Source organism: Aquarana catesbeiana, linkage group LG13 (assembly GCF_042186555.1).
Source record: "Aquarana catesbeiana isolate 2022-GZ linkage group LG13, ASM4218655v1, whole genome shotgun sequence".
Lineage (NCBI taxonomy): Eukaryota > Metazoa > Chordata > Amphibia > Anura > Ranidae > Aquarana > Aquarana catesbeiana.
Genome location: NC_133336.1, coordinates 82,667,316 through 82,689,066, shown reverse-complemented (window position 1 = coordinate 82,689,066; position 21,751 = coordinate 82,667,316). Strand labels below are relative to the sequence as shown.

Genomic DNA, 21,751 nt, shown 5'->3' with positions numbered 1-21,751 from the left:
GAGAGAGCAGGGATCAGATGGTAACTGCTCCTCAATGTTTACATTTGTGACTGGCTGCCAATGAAATTCACACACCGCTCCACCGATCGCCGCGATGCGCGCCCCCATGGGCGCGTGGTGGCATGCTATCCTGCTGGACGTCATATGACGCCCAGTCAGGATAACTGAACCACCGCCCGGCCGTCAATCTGCTATAGACCGGGCGGGAAGTGGTTGATCTATCATTGCTGGCATTGGTGTAGTGTGAGTCACGTCAGTCTGAAATGTTCAAGAAAATGTCAAGATTGTTTTCTTCCAATGAGCATGAACCTCTTAAAGCCAACCCTGTCCTCAGGGCCCACTAACAGGCCAGGTTTGCAAGATAACTGAAATACATCACAGGTGATATCATTTGCTGCTCAGTGATTGCAGTATTCTATCTCCCCAAGGTAATACATAAAACCTGACCTGTTAGTGGGCCCTGAGGACAGGGTTGATGACCACTGCCTTAAAGTAATGTATTGTGGGAGGACAAGTCACATTGCCCTTCGTTTTCCTGATCTCATAATAGCTGTTTTTTACCTGTTCCTCCCACAACACATTCGCAAACAGCTAATGTCCCGGCAGTTATAGTGGTTCTAAATGCAGAATTTTTTTTTTCTTTGTAAATTACTTTTTATTGAGATTTATAGTACAGGCATACAAATTTAAACCTCATATCGCAGCAACAAACAACCAGGTCACATTGAGTTGTAACCAATCTTTCAAACCCTCCCCCCCCCCCACACAACACAGTCAACGGCCCAGTCTTTGAGCCTCCAGAAGGAAGCAGATATATAGTCCACTGAGTCAATGATGCCCCCGTCAACCAGAGGAGATGATGCATGTATTACATTTCAGAATCCCCCCACCCTCCACCTCCTCCGGAGAAGTAAGGACCATAAAACCTTCAGTAAATTAGAACTTTATAATGTATTCATTCCACAATCACCCACCACCTCAGGAACACAATCCTCCTGCTTATGTATCCATAACAAGGACCACCTGCCAAATTGCCTATGGGTCTAATCTGAAACTGTGTCTGTGGATGCCATCCAGCCTCCCCACACCTTGTCAAATTTGGCCCAAACCCCCCCTACTCAAATAAGTTGCCTTGTAAAAGGAACTGCCTTGTTGACCAGGGACTTCCAAGAAGCCAAAGTTGGGGCAGTAGATCTCTTCCATGACAGGATAATCAGTTTTTTTGGCATAGAACAGCAGGAGGGTGAGAAGAGATTGTATAGCCCCAGTGGTAGCCAAGGGCTCAACCAAGCTCAAAAGGCATATTTCAACCATAAGGAGGACTGAAAGGGATGTGACCAAATGGATACACTTTGCTATGTCTTGCTAGTAGGGCTTGATATGTGGACAGTCCCAAAAAATGTGCATGAAGTTTGCAAGGGGTGCAGAACACTTCCAACATAGAGAGTGGTGGCTCCCAAACATCCTAGCTAACCTAGCCAGAGTAAGATAGATTCTATGCAGAAATTTATAAAGGATCAGACGATCTCTAGTAAAAACTAGATATTGAAATGGGGCCCCCCAAATTACATCCCAATCATCTCTATCCAAACCAGGCAGAAAGTTTTTTTACCTTAGAGTAGCTTCACTTTTGTTGAGAAAAAAAACATTCCTCTCTGGGTGATCTATGTACATTGTTTTGTCTGTGTCCAGAGTGAATCTGTACGGGAGTGTTTTATAATTATCAATCGGCCGCTGCACCTGCAGGGTCCTAATGAGGAAAATTGCAGGGTCTGCATCCCTTTAGACGATCTTAAACATCTTTGCCATGCTGAAGCTTCCCACCAACCACTTTGCATATTATTTTATATATACTGTGATTCTGTACTTGCCAAATATGCTGCAGAAATCTCCCTCTACTGGAGTCTGGCTGTGTCCGTTTTAACTGTGGGCAGCTGAAGCTGCTGCCTGTTCACTTCCTGGATTTACACAGACACGCACAGAGGCACACCTCCAGCTCTCATTGGTCCTCTTATGACTTATTCCTCCTCCCTTCCTTGCAAACTCTCACAAGAGTGAGAGAGCTGTGCATGATGTCATAAGCCTAGGCTTTTTTACCAGACAAGAAACAGGAAGTGGGCTGTATAGGGTATTTACTGGCAGAAAAAATGTTTTACTATCCAAAGTTAAAACAACAAGGGCAAAAGATTTAATAGATGGAAAGTTGAAAAAATTACTGAAGGTCTGCTTTAAAATCGAATTTGTATCTTAGTGCACACTTCTGGGAAAATCAGTAAGCCAATCATACTAGCAGGAAATGGCATATCTGGGTGGCTTTCTGTACACCATCTATGTATAAAACGCCTCCAGGTAGCCATATTGCATGGCAGTTTACAGAAAATTACTCATAACACTAACCTGTATATACCATCAGCACTGCCTCCTATTGCAGTGCCCCCCTCTGTGAATGATTTATAAATATAAATGCTGCAAATACCTAATTTAAGAGCCGAGATTGCGATCACATGACCAGCCAGCTCTCTCCTCCTCTTCTCCTTCCCTCCAGACTGACATCAGCAGAGAAATCTCAGCCCCGCCCACTGCATCTCTGAGGAGGGAAAGAGAAAGCTGGCCAGTCATGTGATCGCAATCTCGGCAGTGAAATGAGATATTTGCAGCATTTATTTTTATAAATTGCACACACAGGGGGATACTACAATAGGAGGCAGTGCTGATGGTGTATACAGGTTAGAGGGGCTTAACAACCACTTTAATGACAAAATGCAGCCCATGTTGTAGTTGATATCTTTGCTGTATTATATTGTATTTAGGGAAGACTTTGCTATTCTAGTAAAGCTTGTACCTAGGTTATATTTTCAGAGCAGGGAAATGCAGTGAGGTCAGTGGCTGGTGAAGCACTGGCTAGTATCAGAGCCAGATACACACAGGTTACATACGCCGCAATCGTTACAGCGAGATCAATAATTCTAGCACTAGACCTCCTCTGTAACGCTAAACATGTAACCTGTAAAATTTTTTAAAGCACTGCTGAAGTTTGGCGTCATTCCACAAGTTGTGCGCAATTTTAACCACTTAAGGACTGGACCTATTTTTCAAACTTGTTTACAAGATAAAATCTTTTCTATTTTTTTGCTAGAAAATTACTTAGAATCCCCAAACATTATATATATATATATATATATATATATATATATATATATATATATATATATATATATATATATATATATATATATATATATATATATATTTTTTTTTTTTTTTCTAACACCCTAGAGAATAAAATGGCGGTCATTGCAATACTTTCTTTCAAGTGTGACACTTGGGTATCTATTTACTCAGTGTGACATCATCTATCACATTATACAAAATAATCGGGCTAACGTTAGTGTTGTGTTTTTTTATTCATGAAACTGCCCCCCCCCCCCCCCCCAAAGTTTAAAATATTGCTGCGCAAATACCATGCAACATAAAAAGTTGCACTAACCGCCATTTTATTCCATAGGGTGTCTGCTAAAACAATATATATAATATTTGGGGTTCTGAGTAATTTTATAGCAAAAAAAATTATGATTTTTACATGTAGGAGAGAAGTGTCAGCATTGGCCTGGCTGGCAAGGGGTTAATTACCATAAGTAATATACAAATAATTATTATATATTGTTTTTAAGGTAATTTACTATATTTTCTAAATCTGTACTTAAGCAGGTGGCTTAATGGACAAATACTGAAGTTTGAAGTTATAACTTCCAACCAGTAATTTCATAGTAAATAATAAATTGTTATGTTATGTAGTGGGTAGCACTTTCGTTTAGCAGTAAGAGGGGTCACTGGTTCGAATCCCAACCAACACTACCTAAAAATGAGATGAGTAAATCAGCGCATATATGCAAAAACTACAAAGCAGCTGTACACCAGGGTCAACACAATCAAATCCCTTAGTCCAAAAATTACAAAATAAGGTGCAGCGCTAAAAATAAAAAATAAAAACTAATAAACTTCAAGGGATAAAATGCGGAGATATCAATAGAACAAATAGTCCTTCAGAGGAACATAACAAACAGTCCTATAATTCATAAATGAAGTACTAAAAATGTCCAAGATATTCAGTGAGTATCCACCACACGTGACAGCATGCCAATAGAGTGATTGATGAGTTTGCCCGACACCGATACACTGAGTGGCCTCTCACCTGATGACCAGGACCCTTTAGTTATAGAGGGTCAGTAAGGCATTCCCATAAACAAGAGATCCTTTTTCTGATGTTGATAATCCGTCAGGAAACACTGGGGCTGTGGGTCAGGATGGCTCTGGGCTGGGCTGTAGGTGAGGATGGCTCTCACATGGCATATGTAATGCAAAAAGGACAGAAATAGTGCTCTCTGTATACTCCAATTTATTAAAAATAATGATAAAAGGTAACACTTACAAAAACGGCACTTCACAAGTGCCAGGACGAATACAGCAAAGATAACAAAGCACCGCCGTGTGAAGACATGGAGTGGAGCATGCGCGGTAGCAGCGGGTGACGTCACGCCGTTACGTTCTGGACGCGTTGCGTCCCAGTGGGCGGGGACTTCTTCAGCAGATGACGAGACTACGTGGGCACCCGCGCTATAAGGAGGTGAGTTGCCATAGCGACAGTAAATGCTTCATAGCAGAGAAAAAAAACGGAAATGTCCCCTGATGCAGCAAACAGGGAAAACGGAAACTGTTCCATGTGAGCTTGTCGCTATAATTCAACCATATGGGCAAATACAATAAATAAATGGCAAAAGTAAAATAAAACATGGGTAATTAAATGAACACCTCACATTTTATCTACATAAAAACATGTAAAAAACATATATAAAAAACCGCAAAGATATATTTAAGCATATCATTTTCAAAATGATAATATCTTATTTAAAATATATATGTATTACGATAATAAATGTCAGAACAGTTATAAAATCCGTCAACCGCTGTTACCGACTGCTCCAAAACAAGAACAATGTGAACATTTGAAAAATTTAAAAATTGATTTCACAAGTGACATATTCAAAAAAATAATAATAATTATCGATCAGAAATAAAACAGTTTGTATCGAACTCTACGTTTAACCCTTCAGGGCACATTACTCTTGTCTCATATATCCAATAGGATTCTCTTTTGCTTAATTGTCTTATGAAATTCCCCCCCCCGCCAGTGTTTAGTAACCCTTTCAATGCTCCAGAATTTCACACCCTTCGGATTCTGTTGATGAAAGGCCTTAAAATGTCTGGACACATTGTGGGTCTTAAGGCCTTTTTTAATATTGTTGACATGTTCAGCCAATCTGACATGTAGAGGTCTTGAAGTTCTGCCCACATACTGGAGCCCACAACTGCACTCCAGCATGTAGACAACTCCAACCGTGTCACACGTGATTAATTGTTTGATCTCATACTCTTGGTTAGTGGCTGATGCCAAAAATTTTTTTCTTTTTTTGATGTTCCCTTTGGCGTGTTTGCAGGGGACACACCTACCACAAGCATAGAAACCCCCCAAAAAAGAAAAAAGCTTATCTGACGTGGGGACTGCCCGGAGTTTGCATGTTCTCCCTGTGCCTGCGTGGGTACTCCGGTTTCCTCCCACACTCCAAAGACATGCTGGTAGGTTAATTGGCTTCTGTCTAAATTGTCCTTAGTATGTATGAATGTGAGTTAGGGACCTTAGTTTGTGAGCTCCTTGAGGGTAGGGACTGATGTGAATGTACAATGTATATATAAAGCGCTGCGTATATTGATGGCGCTATCGAAGTACCTAAAATAAAAAATAAAAAAGAATTAAACATATAGCATATAAATATATGATTTAGCTTGAATATAGCAGTGCCTTTACTGCAGACAGAAGATTCTCATTCTCCCTCTTAACTGTGTGAGAAAAACATGGGATTGTGGGTAAATCTTAAGGCCCGTACACACGATCGGACTTTTTGACAAGCATGTAAATTAGCTGTTTTGGAGCAACATCTGACCGTGTGTACGCTCCATTGGACATACTTTTTCTGTTTCCATCGGACTTTTGTTGGCTGTGCGAACGGACCAACTTTCCGGCAACAAAAGTCCGATGGAGCAAAGTCCGATTTGTACAAACTACAGTACGTGGCCGCGAGAATGTTTCCAGCGCAAACCCTTCGCGCTGGTTCTGCGTGACAGGGTACTGTACATCTCGCGCTGGCTGCAATAGGAAAAACACATTTTCCTATTGCGGTGAGCGCGAGTGGGAATTTCCCTCTGGGGGCATACCAGGCCCTTAGTTCTGGTATGGATTTTAAGGGGAACCCCCTATGCCGAAAAAACGCCAGGGGGGTCCCCCCAAAATCCATTTCAGACCCTTATCCGAGCACGCAGCCCGGCCTGTCAGGAAAGGGGGTGGGGATGAGCGAGCGCCCCCTCCCCCGAGCCGTACCAGACCACATGCCCTCAACATGAGGGGTGGGTGCTTTGGGGGAGGGGGCGCCCTGCGGCCCCCCCACCTCAAAGCACCTTGTCCCCATGTTGATGAGGACAAGGGCCTCTTCCCGACAACCCTGGCCATTGGTTGTCGGGGTCTGCGGGCGGGGGGCTTATCGGAATCCGGGAGCCCCCTTTAATAAGGTGGCCCCCAGATCCCGGCCCCCCACCCTATGTGAATGAGTATGGGGTACATGGTACCCCTACTCATTCACCTGGGTAAAGAAAGTGTCAATAAAAAAAACACTACACAGGTTTTAAAAGTAATTTATTAGGCAGCTCCGGGGGTCTTCTTCTGACTTTGGGGGTCTCTCGGGCCTCTTCTCCCTCTCTCCGGTGTCGTCTCTGCGCTCTCTGGTTCTTCTCCGGTGCCTTCTTCCTTCTGCCGGGCTTTTGAGACATCTTCTTCCCTCTTCTCTTCCAGAGATGTTGACACAACGCTCTCTCCAGCTGTAATGCTGTCTGTGCACTCTGCTATGACTTATATAGGCGGTGACCCCGCCCCCTATGACGTCACAGACCCAGCATGCACCGGGACTGTGAGGTAATAAGGGGGCGTGGTCATAGGATGACATGACCACGCCCCTTATGACCTCACAGTCCCAGCATGCCCTGGGACTGTGATGTCATAGGAGGGCGGGGTCACCGCCTATATAAGTCCGTTGCGGAGCGCTCAGAGAGCATTCCAGCCAGAGAGAGCATCATGTCAACATCGGAAGAAGACGATCCAGATGTCTGGGCCACCGCTAGCAAAAGGGCGGCAGAAGATAGGAGCCGGAGGAGTCGGAAGAAGACCCTCGGAGCTGCCTAATAAATTACTTTAAAAACCTGTGTACTGTGTTTTTTTTCTTGACACTTTTCTCCCTAGGTGAATGGGTAGGGGGTACAATGTACCCCATACTCATTCACAAAGGGTGGGGGGTCGTGATCTGGGGGCCACCATATTAAAGGGGGCTCCCGGTTTCCGATAAGCCCCCCCACCTGCAGACCCCGACAACCAACGGCCAGGGTTGTCGGGAAGAGGCCCTTGTCCTCATCAACATGGGGACAAGGTGCTTTGGGGTGGGGGGGCTGCAGGGCACCCCCTCCCTCAAAGCACCCACCCCCCATGTTGAGGGCATGCGGCCTGGTACGGCTCAGGAGGGGGTGCTCGCTCGCCCCCACCCCCTTTCCTGACTGGCCGGGCTGCGTGCTTGGGTAAGGGTCTAGTATGGATTTTGGGGGGACCCCCACGCGTTTTTTTCAGTGTAGGAGTTCCCCTTACAATCCATACCAGACCTAAGGGCCTGGTATGCCCTTGGAGGGGAACCCATGCCGGTTTTTTATTTAAAATTTGGCGTGGAGTTCCCCCTCAAGATTCATACCAAACACAGTGCCTGGCATTGGCGGGGATCCAAGTCGGATCATCCCCGCACCAGTGTAAACCCGGCTCGCAAGGTGTCAATCTCGCTGATAAAAGTGGCGAGATTGACACAATATCAGACAATAATACAGAAGTTTACCAGAGGGTGGTGGTAAAGAGCTGAACAACCACGTGATTTGGTGAAAGTTGGCTGGAAAAGTCCTGCCATCTGTATGCAAGACAAACTTCTGGCCAACGCCCTTTGTAAAAAAATCCAAGGGAAAGTTTGTACAAAGTCCTATCGTGTGTATGGGGCTTTATACACGTAAACACATGTTTTTTCCTTGTAGTTAAGAGGGCTGAGCTGGAAGGAAGCATTTGTCTTTTAGACACATGCCCCTTCTATGACACTGCAGTGAGAGGCGTGCCTCCACTGCAGCATTTTTATCAGATAGCTGGGGCCAATGGTACTTTACCACTGGTCTAAGACTCCAAGCTGTTTATTGCGCTCAGTGCCTTTGACAAGAAGTGAGAGGCACTGTGAGCTCATCCTCTCAGTCTGCTGCAAACAGAGTGTGTCAGCTTGTATTTAATGTTTCCGCTCTATATTTAGTTTCTGACAGACTGCGCAAGGAGCCCCGTATCTCTGGAACCATAGGTCGTAGGAACCCCAAATTTTTCCCATTTTTTTTTTTTTAAATGTTCATGGCAGGTGAGGCCCTGACTGCATGTCCCTGTTGCAGAGCCATTTAGGGATCCAAAAAATTCCCAACCATTTTGTCCGTTACTCCAGCTGAGGGGGATCTTAATTTGGATATTAGTTTATCATCTAAGCCAGACACCCAAAATGTTGTTGGCTGTTAGGTTGCTTTCACACTAAAAAGCGCCAGCCGTTAGCGGCGCTTGTTTTAGTGGCGCTGTACCGCTGTTGAAGCTGCGCTTTTCAGCCGCTAGAGGTGCACTTTTAACCCCAAACAATTCCTGAAACCTGCCTCAGTGTGGAAGGGTTCTAACCATGTTAAATTAAGATCACTGTGAACAACTGGAATCTCTAATATATCCATGCCCATCCCCACCATTGCCTATTCATGACTGACAAATGAAGCAGAGAAGGGTAATCTCCTATTGGTTTAGGGAAGCAGAGTTTTTTGTGTTCCAGTTAAATATGAATAGGAGTTGGTAAAGACCACGTCTTTCATGTAATAATCAACATTTTATTTGGTTTTCCAATGCAAAAACTAGTAACAATAATAAGTTCTAGAGTAACCAATCAGATTTAGGATTAAACTGAGCTTTAAAGTGGAATTCCTATCAAAACCTTTTTCCCAATGTGCTAGATGCAAAGCAGCACAAACTCCAATAATGTTTGAATAGTACTCTGTCTATGCTTGAGTGCTTTCCCAGCTTGGTTGCCCACCAGGGAAACTAGTGTAAATGGGGTTCTGTGTGCACCAAAAAAGTGACAACAAGTGCAATAAAGGAGGAAGTGTGTACTGAAGTGTTCAGCTCTGTGCATGTTGTGACATCCTAACTATTGGGGACCTTGGCTGAAGCAATGACTGCATGATTTAGACTTGTGTACATTAACCTGCTTGAATTTTTATTTAGTTTGTAGTGGTGCTGATATTCCTCTGTTGTTTTTAGAGCACTGGAACTATTTTGGCTCCGATGAGAATATCGGTCCAGTGGCTGTAAGTATTCGGAGGGAAAAACTGGAAGACGCAAAAGAAAATGGTCCTCAGTATAATTACCGAATGATCTTTAGAACAAGTGAGGTAAGTGTGTTTGTGTGTTTACTGTATTATGTAAATAAAAAAAAGAAAAACTAAAACTTTGTGTAAAACCTAGTACACACGGGCCAAATATCGGGCGGCATCGGCCGGGTTCAATAGAAACCAGCCGACATTCGACCTGTGTGTACTGGAGTCGGTCGGACAGAAGCCGGCCCTATAGCCGGCTTCTGTCGAAGGGGCATGACCGAAAAAGGTCTGCTGATCAGCCCCCCGATCAGCACACTCAGCCAATGGCTGAGAGAGCTGACTGGAGTGTCTTGGTGGGGTGTGGGGGCGTTCCCTTGTCAGAACACAACAGTTGAGAAGGGAATATTGCTGTACTAACGTTGGATAGTTAGTACAATGTCTCCTCCTGAGCTGTCAGTTTTTTGTTTTTTTCAATCAGCCCTGTTTGGTTGAACGCAAAAAACAATTAGTGTGTACTAGGCTTAAGTGTGTGTGCATACAGTGTGTGTGTGTGTGTGTGCGTATATATGTGTGTGTATGTATGTATGTATATATAACTTCACAGGTGTGAAGTAGCACACTGTATACATCCTAGTGCCAGCAATCAAGCCTTCCCAAAGGCCATATATAAAGAAAAAGTCCAGGGATTGCTGCACTTAAAATTTATTAATTCCACATGTAATAAATTACATACTTTTCATGTCGTTTCAAATAAGTTTCGGGCTACAATGCTTACGCCCTTCTTCAGATGAAAACAAGATGTATACTGACATTGTTCTCACTTAATTTTATATTGTTACATTCACACCAGAAATCCATTAGGCATCAATTAACCAATTAATCAATACAAATTATCGTAATTATTTTCATCCTAGATTCCAGAGAGATTGCTCAACGAGATGTAGTCGCGCTCCAATCGCATAGAAAAAGTTCCATTTATCCTAGTATTAAAACATACACGTCTATTAACAAATGTCCAGAAAAGAAAAAAAATATATATAAAGAAAATATAATAATCAAAAATAATGCATTCAAATCATAATCTATATACAATAAACCTAATTTTCGTGATCTATAGAAATAAATGCAAGTCAAAATCCGAGTTTAAACCTCTAGGTTGTAAAGTATCTATTTATCCATTGTACTTCCAACTTCACGATTATCCCCCCGTTTGTTTAGGGGAACTGCATCAATGACCAAATATTTCACTTGCTATACAGTATGTCCCATCTCAACATAATGTCTCACCAATGGTAGTTTTGTGAGTTTATCCTTTACAGAATACTTATGTATGGCAATTCTATATTTTACTTTTTGTGTTGTTTCACTCACATATAAATAGCCACATGGACATTTTATAACATATATCACATAAGAAGACTGGCATGTATGATGTTATTTCAATTTTATTGCCTCTATGTGGATGTGTCAAAAACGTTCCCTTTATCATCGAATCACATACAACTTAAGCATGGATAAGATCCATGGTTTTGAGGTCCCAAAAATGTTAAATTTGGATTTTTTTGTTGAGATTGGTCAGATCTGACCAATCTGCTGTGTATGGTTCTGCCTTTCCGATACGATAAAAACAGAGGATATTGAAATTCAGGGATTTGTGGAAAAATTTCTTTTAATATATGCCAGTGTTATTTTAATAATTTTATTTATTCAAAATTAATCTGGATGCCATTGGGATATATATTACACACAGTATCTCACAAAAGTGAGTACACCCCTCACATTTTTGTAAAAATTTTATTACAACTTTTCATGTGACAACACTGAAGAAATTACACTTTGCTACAATGTAAAGTAGTGAGTGTACAGCTTGTATAACAGTGTAAATTTGTGAGTACACCCCTAAGTAAAAAATGTCCAAATTGGGCCCAATTAGCCATTTTCCCTCCCCGGTGTCATGTGGTCTCAGGTGTGAATGGGGAGCAGGTGTGTTTAAATTTGGTGTAATCACTTTCACACTCTCATACTGGTCACTGGAAGTTCAACATGGCACCTCATGGCAAAGAACTCTCTGAGGATCTGAAAAAAAGGATTGTTGCTCTACATAAAGATGACCTAGGCTATTAGAAGATTGCCAAGACCCTGAAACTGAGCTGCAGCACGGTGTCCAAGACCATACAACGGTTTAACAGGACAGGTTCTACTAAGAATCGCCCTCGCCATGGTCGACCAAAGAAGTTGAGAGCACGTGCTCAGCGTCATATCCAGAGGTTGTCTTTGGGAAGTAGATGTATGAATGCTGCCAGCATTGCTGCAGAGGTTGAAGGGGTGGGCTGAAGGCAAGCAGACTAAGGACATGGATTACCTGTGGCAGCAACCAGGTGAGGAGTACAAAGACAAGTGTGTCTTGGCTACAGTCAAGCATGGTGCTGGCTGTGTCATGGTCTGGGGCTTGATGAGTGCTGCCGGCACTGGGGAGCTACAGCTCATTGAGGGAACCATGAATGCTAACATGTACTGTGACATACTAAAGCAGCGCATGAACCCCTCCGTTCGGAGACTGGGCCACAGGGGCAGTATTCCATCATAACGACCCCAAACACACCTCAAAGACGACCACTGTCTTGAAGCTGAAGGTAAAGGTGATGGACTGGCCAAACATGTCTCCAGACCTAAACCCTATTGAGCATCTGTGGGGCATCCTCAAACGGCATCCTCTAACACCCACCAGCTCCATCATGTCGCCATGGAAGAGAACTCCAGTGACAACTGGTGAAGCTCTGGTGAACTCCATGTCCAAAAGAGTTAAGGCAGTGCTATAAAATAATGGTGGCCGCACAAAATATTGACACTTTGGGTCCAATTTGGACATTTTCACTTCCAGTGACCAGTATAAGAGTGAGAGCGATAACGCCAAATTTAAACACACCTGCTCCCGATTCACACCTGTGACCTTGTAACACTAACGAGGCACAAGACATCGGGGAGGGAAAATGGCTAATTGGGCCCAATTTGGAGATTTTCACTTAGGGGTGTACTCACTTTTGTTGCCAGCAGTTTAGACATTAATGGCTCTGTGTTGAGTTATGTTGAACGGACAGCAAATCTATACTGTTATGCAAGCTGTACACGCACTACTAACTGTAGCAAAGTGTCATTTCTTCCGTATTGTCACATGAAAAGATATAATAAAATATTTACAAAAATGTGAGGGGTGTACTCACTTTTGTGAGATACTGTGGGTGTATGTGTGTGTGTGTGTATGTATGTATGTATGTATGTATGTGTGTGTGTGTGTGTGTGTGTGTGTGTGTGTGTATATATATATATACACACACACACTCTATATATATTTACGTTGGGGTTTTTTTTATTGTGCAGTTTTATGTTAAATGTACTGCCCTCTTTTGCATATAGCCTTAAAGGGTTTTTTTTTTTTTTTAAATTTAGAAAATTGCCCAAGGACCCCGGTTGCTAAAGAAAAGCTGTGTGGCTTTTAAAAATGTTGATTATTATATTCGCCATACCTGTAGGCTATTTGCACTCCCCACACAACTTGGCCAAAAAACCCTTATAGATCGCTCTGCCTCGTCGTGTCCCATTGCTAAGACGCTGACTCCGCAGCATCAAAGTTGCTAGTGTTCTCGCACGCATGGGCTTTTTCACAGCAGTGCCTTTTGGGCTGGTCACACTATCATCGTACACAGCCATGTCTTTTTTAGAAATGCACTGGTAAAATTTAGGTAATTTTAGAATTCCTACTTATTGATTGGTCAGTGTGTGGTGGTTATAGTTTGTGGAATGAGCAGTTTTGTTATAGGATATCTCCATCTGGAGATCATTAAAAGGAAATCCTTAATTTGCTCTCCATCAAAAGATTTTAATTATATAGTGCTGCCTTGAAGGCGCCCTGGAGGGACAAAACAGCAAAACTCTAACATTTATTTTCCCTTTTAAAAGAACATAGGATGTGAATATAACCAACTCAATCCAAATGATAGTTTGTTTTTTTATTTTTTTAATACTGTTTCAGAAACCTTGTGTTTGTGTATAGTTTGTTTTTTTATGCATATGAGGCGGCTGTGTTTTTGTTATTTATACATACTTGCCGTTTCCTTGCTATGAAGTAATGTAGAGTTACTGTGCTTTGCTGTTCATAGAAGAGATGATGATCACTTGCCAGGGATAAGGGGTAATGAAAAGCTTGTCCATTCTTTTGAAATGTAGGCTTGCCACATTCTTCTTCACAACTTGACTTATAAAACCGTGTAAGTAATCATGCAAGAGATGTTAAAATGTCACTGTTCAGCTGACAATTTTCCACCCTGCGTAGTCGATTAGCAAATCGAGCCAGGTGGTGCCGTTAGTGCCACTCATGGCTCAAATTTGTCTGATTCTGCAGGAATTTATTGGCTCGAATTTAATGCAGGGATGTTCACAAATATTGATTTATGCCTGTAATAAATAGGCTGCTTAGATTCCCCTGATGAATTACAGTGCAGTAAAAAATGTACTAGAGCCCATAGTAGTAATTGGTAGAGCACAATAATGCCTTATTCTGTGTTTATCATGTAGTTTTACTGCATGGTGAAAAAAAAATTCAGTTTTTTTTCAGTCACTCAGTGGTGCCTTCAAGTACCAGTGTGAGTTGTCAAATCAATATTTGTGTCCCTGAGAAGCTTTTTGGAACCTAAACCCTGTGTTTTTTTTTTAGTTTAAAAATAACAATATGTTATAATTACCTGTTTTGTGCAGTGGTTTTGCACAGAACAGCCCAGATCCTCCTCTTCTCGGGTCCCTCGCCGGCACTCCTGGCCCCTCTTTCCTGCTAATTGCCCCCACAGGAAGCAGCTTGCTACAGGGACACCCAAGTCGAGCTGTGGCTCCGTGTGTCCGTTCAGACATGGAGCCACGGCTCTTCTCAGGCCCCTCTCTCTCCTCATTGGCTCACTGACTTTGACAGCAGCAGGAGCCAATGGCGCCCCGCTGCTGTCTCAGCTAATGAGGAGGCGGGTCACAGACAGCCAAGATTCTCGCGCAACATCGCTGGATTGAGAGGGGGCTCAGGTAAGTATTGGAGGGGTTGAGGGGGGCTGTTGCACACAGAAGGGTTTTTTTATCTTAATGCACAGAATGCATTAAGATAAAAAAAACCTTCTGATTTTAGAACCACTTTAATGTTGATAGACCCACCTTGTTTCATTTCGTATCCCTGTCCTTCAGTTTTCAAATACTTTGAAACTTTCCTGCCCACTTTCACATTTTCTTGTTGAATAATGGAAATCGGGTTAAGAGCTAGGAAAGTTTGGGTCTCTATCGTCACTTGAAGGTCCTGCATTCAACCAGAACTTGGGATCCAGTTGGCTACATGTGGGACACATGTTGGTAATTTGGACAACATGTTAGGCACTTTTAAACAAGGTTAGTTTCACTTACACACATTAAAACAATCACCGCTGGATGTTACGAGGACATGGTAATGCTCAATAGTACACGCAAACGTTTACTAGTGGCACTGTGATGTTAATTGACCTTTGTAGATTTCATTACCTTCTGGCAACATTTGACATTGTGAAATGCAAATATAATGCTTTATTATAACTTATATTTCTAAAGCCTTCTTAGTACATCAGGCATACAGCAGATGGATGAGTCCCCTGTTGTAAATCACATTGGGGTGTAGAGGCCAGTACTAGCTAGTTAGCCGCATTAATGGATTTCTCTACATTGGAGACCTGTGACCAGTAACTAGTGTTGTCTTTTCTAGAAGTCTTTTTAGTTTCTAAGTAGTCAAGGTGAGCTGTCAATATGTACTCAGAATGTGACAAAATAAGGTGTGGGTTTACATGTCTGCAGGGTACATTCTTGTACAAAATGGGACTTGTAATTGAAAAAGGAAGTGATCTTAAAAAATGGCCCTCTAGCTGTAGATGTCTGTCTACATACACTGCAGACATTGCAGTCTACAAATGATCTATTTCTTAAAAAAAAAATAGCTGTTCTTTTCCTTAAGTAATTTGCCTGTTTTTTAGTACCAAAATATCAAATCAAAATAGTCTGTTATATGCCAGTGTGCCACATCCCTGATAGTTACATTTAGAACAAAGAAAAGTGCAGATTTTTTTTAGGTACCACATAAAAACATAGTGATAAAACAAATACATTTTATTCAGAATTCCATCAAAAAAACTTCCATAAAACAGCAAGGCCAATCATATAAATGGCCTAAATTAGCAAATACTCCCCATTATATCATATCCACCTAACAATACACGTTGTACATGTGGATCCCAATGCTTTTCGATTTCAAGTTAATCTTCTTTAGGGTAGATTGATGGTCATTTGATATGAGTACATATGTCGCAAAAAACACTCTCATACAGCATGTCTAGTACATACGCAGAGCTTGTACAGTAGTAATCTATAAACTAACTTACATTGCAAGGTACCAGAATAGGAAATATCGACCATGATTTAAGAAAGTAAGGCCATAGGTTGTCGGTGATCCCCCACAGCGCATAAATGAGGAAGCACAAGGAGCACCAGGGATTCCTCGATAGAATGTACACTAGTATAATATAGTTATGTATAAATCTCAAGAATAAAATATATACACTATGTAATGTGTCCTAATTTACCAAAATATATATAAATCACTCCGCGTCCTACCAAATTGGGAGGGAGAGAGGGGCTACCCACAAAGACTCATAAGGATTCCTCTAGTCCACAAAGATGTTTTCTGCCCCCAGCCATCCACATGATGTAAAAGAAAATGTGATTAATCAGACGAGGCCACCCTCTTTCATTGCTCCATGGTCCAGTTCTAATGCTAACTTGCCCATTGTAGGTGCTTTTGGCTGTGGACATGGGTCAGCATAGGCGCACATCGCTTTATGCAACGAACTGCGATGCTTGTTTTTTTCTGCTTTCAACGCATCCACTTCCGGGAAAACATGTTTACTTGCTACCTATTATATCCCAACAACTTTCAGATGCCATTGTAATGAGATAATCAATGTTGTTCACTTTACCTGTCAGTGGTAATAATGTAATAGCTGTAATGCGGGCCATGTGTCCTTTATTCACTTGCTCCACACCACCGTGTGCAATTGGTGGGCGGAGCAAGCACTAACCCTCTTGACATATTCTTCAAACACCACTGCAGGAAGTTTTCTTAATTTTATGGTGGCCACCCAGAGCTAATTGGCACTGTCACAGGGATTCAAAAGAAAAAATGTATTCTACATTTGTTAAAGAATAATTAACTGCCAACCCTGCAAGCCTTTGTTCATTACAAAAAATAGCAGCTGTAATACAAGTCATTAAATAATACATAATAGATACAATAAATAATTTCACATGTTTTGTTAAACTTTCTTTAATTTTTGTTGGCAGGTTTTAAAATTCAGTTTGCTGTTTGGTTAGACATATGTACACGGAGGTTTGAGAGTAGAAGAAGCTAGTTTATTAATACATTGGGAGTTAGAGACTGTAGTTTTGTGTGCAGAATGTAAACGTTCTGGTAGCATTGATGGTTGGATAACACTCAGTGGCTAGAAAAGTAGAAAATCCTGTGTTGTACCTCTTTTGGCCCTGATAAATTCTGCCAAATGTAATGCACATGCTTGCAGAAGGATACTGTAAGCTACCACTGTTAGGACAACTATCTCAGGAAAAGAAAAACACTTGGTTTCTTCTTCCTGTGTCTCAAGGCTAAATTTTAATTTACTTTACCCTTTGTTTTTTTTTTTTTTTCTTTAGTTTTTACATTTATCTGCCTTTTTAATCATCTGTGCCATGAAGCTTGAAATTGAAGTGACGGCAACGTGAATGGAGCATTCTATCTTCTTGAAGGGGTGTGCAATGCCACCAGTTTATAAACTGTAATTCTCATAATCATAATAAAAAAAAATTCAAATGCTGACGAGGTGGTTTTTTTAGACTTCTATTTAAGCACCATAGAGTGAAAAACTTCAATTCTTTTTCGCTGCTGTAAGGTGATTATTTGATTAATGCCTCCTGGTGCTCTACTCCAATTCATGGACTTTATTTGTGCATTGGTAGCAATGTACAACTGGGCAAAGCTGGTGAGTTGGAAGTAAGGAAGGTATGGAGACTAAAGATTTGCTGTTCTGCTCTAAGCTAAATGTTTATTCAATACATACTACATATAGATAGTGGACTTTTTGATGGGGTGTGGAGTTCTGGTCCACTTTTGGAACATCTTTGAGATTGCCACCTTTGGAAACCATGTTCATGATACAGACACAAACACGTGACATTAAAGAGATCATGCTTTTTTTCAGTTTTTTTTTTTTTTAATTCCTGTAATTGTTCACAAGCTAACAGTTGGAGTTGCATGTTTAATTTTATGTAGTTACGCAAATATTCTGTTGGGCAGAAAACTGTATTGCTGATTCTGCTTTATTTTATTCTTTATAATTTTTTTGCTGTCTATACAGTGTTTGACATGATATGCTTTATCTTAAAAATAGACCTTGATCAATGGCCAGACATTTGAATTGCCAGTTTATACTTTGGAATGTGTTACACACTATCTGGAGGACTAGACAATATGGAATGTGATTGAGAGATGCGTTCCATTTCTCCCAGTTTGTTGTATTTGTTCGTGATCCCTTTCTCACATTCCGGAAATGCTTTGGACTTACAGCATGTTGGCAGACTGTCTGACTGCTGAAATGACCCCTTAAGTACATGGATAGGTTGCACTTAATGATTTGAGGTCAGAGATTTGACAAGCTACAGGATATGCTCCTTGACAAAGATTTTTTTAGCTAAATATAGCAGCAAGCCTTTTATAGATTGTGCGCGTCACAAAGCCTCAGCACTGTAAGGTACATTATAATTTCTGTGGATTGTATAGGTAAAATAAATGCAGGTTAAATTTGTCCTATGCAACTTGTCTTTCCTCAGGAATGATACTTGCAATAAAATACTGTGCTATGGTTCTATTATGGATTTCATAGAAAATTGGTCTAAACACAAACCAGGAATGAATCCTTGCTGGTGGCAAAAGATGCTGCTTGCAGGAATTTTATGAAGCAGAATTTTCAGAAGAGTGATGTACCTTTCAGATTTGCACCCACACACAACTGAATTAAAAAGGAGCTGCATTTTGAAAGCTTTGCCAAAAAATAAAAGCAGAAGGCAAAGACTAGTCATCAATATTGCCTTTTGGCTTACTTACTGATGCCTTGTTATGCACTGTCTGTGTGGTGGCAGTCATCCTGGCAGTGATGCTGAACTTTGCTTCTGCATTGCAGAGCCATACCCCGGGATGACTGGTGATAACCATATCTGGGAACTCTTGTAAATTGCAATTCCTGTGATTGTGGGGAAATGAGGAGCTAATCGTGACAAATTTTAGGTCTGGACAAATGGCACTTAAAAGTGGGAGGGGCCTAAATGATAGACCTACAGAATCTACACACCACATCTATGACACCTGCGCATCATTCCAAAGACACCCGTAGGTGGGCTTCTTGCTGGCCAACACAGACCCTCCACTTTTCCATGACAACCACCCCCTGGGCTACAGACACACACCACTGTGTGTCTCGAACACCTGCTGAGCTTTTATCATGTTCTGGCAGCGCCGCAGGCTCAACCCGAATACGACCTGCTCCATTCTCCACTCTTTCTGCCTCCTCTGCTTTGTGGCGTTACTAGTTCTAGAACAAATGCTGGGACATGCGTCTCCAGAGTGAAACATATTCCAGTCTGTGTATACCAACTATGTAGATAAGATAATCAGAGAAGATCTTTTTTCACACATACCTTGGCTCCCCATGCTTTTTCAGCTCAGCTACTGAGTAATGGTTTCCCAGACATTAAATGCTGGGAGTTGTAGTCCCCCAGTCTGGGCATGTTACCTGTAGCACATAGTGCGTATTTGGCCTGGCCCCGCCTCCCCTTCGGGTTACTTTGTCCTTCTTTTCCTGCAGTTGCATCATTATCCTGGAGATGAACGGCCTTTCCTCATCCTTCAGGCACTCCTTGTTCCATCTGCCTCAGGGCTCTTCACACTCTCCAGAGAGTGGTGAGGTCATAGTAATCCAAGACCAAGTAAGGAAAGTATAAAGGGTCCCATGTGGAGGAAGGGGTGGGCCTCTGCATAGCAATGCTGCCTGGCAACTATACACAGGCTGATGCCCACCCCAGCCAACACACGACTCCATCCAATCACTGCACACCATCCTCTCTACAAACCACACCCTTCTGTCACCCTGTACACCTGATAGGCTAGTGTGAATCACAAGATTTTTATAACACACGCATGTTACTGCCCATTTTGGAGATTTAACTCATCCTGGTAATGACCCCACAACCAGATTGAAAGTGTTGGGTCAATTTCAGAAAATTCTCAAGTTTGCTGATAACCAGGGGAAAAATATTTAGGAAGCAACAGGAAAGAGGGAGGAAGCAAAGATCCGTAGAATGAATAAGGCAGAAGCAGGGAGATGCATGCAATGCAAGGTACAGTCCACAGGTACATCTTCCTCTTTAGCAAGTAGCACAGTATATCATTAGATCACTGCTTAAATCTCAGTTAGCAGTGCCTGTCAAACAGAAAATATACAGCTATAAGCCTGCAGGCACAGGAGTACCTATGCACACTACCATACCAAGAAGTGCAGTTCTATTTTTGTGGAGGAATTTAAGAAAAACTGTAATTTATTTGGGGTACTACTTCACTTTTTAATTCCAGGTCCACTTTAAGAACATACCCCGCCTTCTAACATACTGATGCACCCATGTACTCACTCAGTAGATGATTAATTAACCAGTGAGTTTTTCAAAAGTTCATAGACGGTGCAGGGTTCCAGACAATAAGTGGCATCTCCATGAAAGAATTTTTCTTCCCTTTCAAGATGGAGTAGTGAATAGATAGAAGGCAAGTGACATATCCCATACACTCAATAGGGCCAGTTGAGAGTATCATGGGCATGGGTGTCATAGGCATGTATAAGGAATCTGTAGCCAGCGATCCAAAATCTTATTGTACTTGAAAGGACACCCTCTAATATAATACAGCAGATCAACTTTATATGGGGTAAGGTGGCTTTAATTTCAGCTATCCAAGCCTGGAAGGTGGGAATCGGAGCTTGCATCCAGCTATGTGCTATCAATTTTCTGGCTGTGAATAGGATTTCATGCAAAAATGTGATCATAAACTTGTCAGAATCACGATCAGGATAAAGTCTTAGTAAACATTGCTTGAGGTTCAGGGACAGTGGGGATCCCCGTTTGTGATATAGAAATTTCACAATTTGCATCCAAAACTTCTGAATCTTGGAACAGGCCTACAAGAGATGGTTACATAGTTAAGTTGAAAAAAGACACAAGCCCATCTAGGTCAACCAAAAAAATAAATAAAAAATATCATACAATCCCATATACACAATCCTATACCCACACTTGATCCAGAGGAAGGCGAAAAACCCCAGCAAAGCATGATCCAGTTTGCTATATACAGGACCCCTTATATATTTGTACATGTCGATCATATCCCCCTTAATCTCCTCTTCTCAAGAGAGAATAAATTCAGTACCTCTAATCTTTCCTTTATGCCTCTTATCAGTTTGGTTGCCCTTCTCTGCACTTTCTCCAGTTCCCCGATTATCCTTTTTGTGAACTGGTGCCCAAAATTGAACTGCATATTCCAGATTAGGTCTTTCTAATGATTTGTACAGGGGCAAAATTATATCTCTCTCTGGAGTCCATACCTCTGTTAATACAAGAAAGGTATTTGCATGCTTTGGAAACCGCAGCTTGGCATTGCATGCTATTATTGAGCTTATGATCTACCAAATCCCCCAGATCCTTCTCCACTACGGACCCCCCCCAGTTGTACTCCCCCTAGTATGCATGAATATTCTTAGCACCCAAATGCATAACTTTACATTTATCAACATTAAACCTTATCTGCCACATAGTCGCCCAATTAAACAGTGCATTGAGGTCGGCTTGTAAGTTGGAGACATCCTGTAAGGACGTTATTCCACTGCATAGTTTGGTGTCATCTGCAAAAACTGAAATGCTACTTTTAATCCCAGACCCTATATCATTTTATAAAGGTATTAAAAAGTAAGGGTCCGAACACTTAGAGTACATCACTGATAACCTTAGACCATTCAGAGTATGAATCATTAACCACTACTCTCTGTCTTTTAGACAGTTTTCTATCCGTTTACAAACTGATATTTCCAAGCCT

The 21,751-nt window shown here is 41.7% G+C and overlaps 1 protein-coding gene across 5 annotated transcripts in view; it reads left to right on the top strand.

The window, feature by feature from the left end:
- SIPA1L1 (signal induced proliferation associated 1 like 1) overlaps window positions 1-21,751 on the top strand; it is a 522,698-nt gene that overhangs the window by 228,907 nt on the left and 272,040 nt on the right. For all 5 annotated transcript variants that reach the window (XM_073608614.1, XM_073608616.1, XM_073608618.1 and 2 more), the window contains exon 4: window positions 9,464-9,594. In XM_073608614.1, coding sequence (XP_073464715.1) covers window positions 9,464-9,594 — 131 coding nt within the window. The remainder of the gene's footprint in view (window positions 1-9,463; window positions 9,595-21,751) is intronic.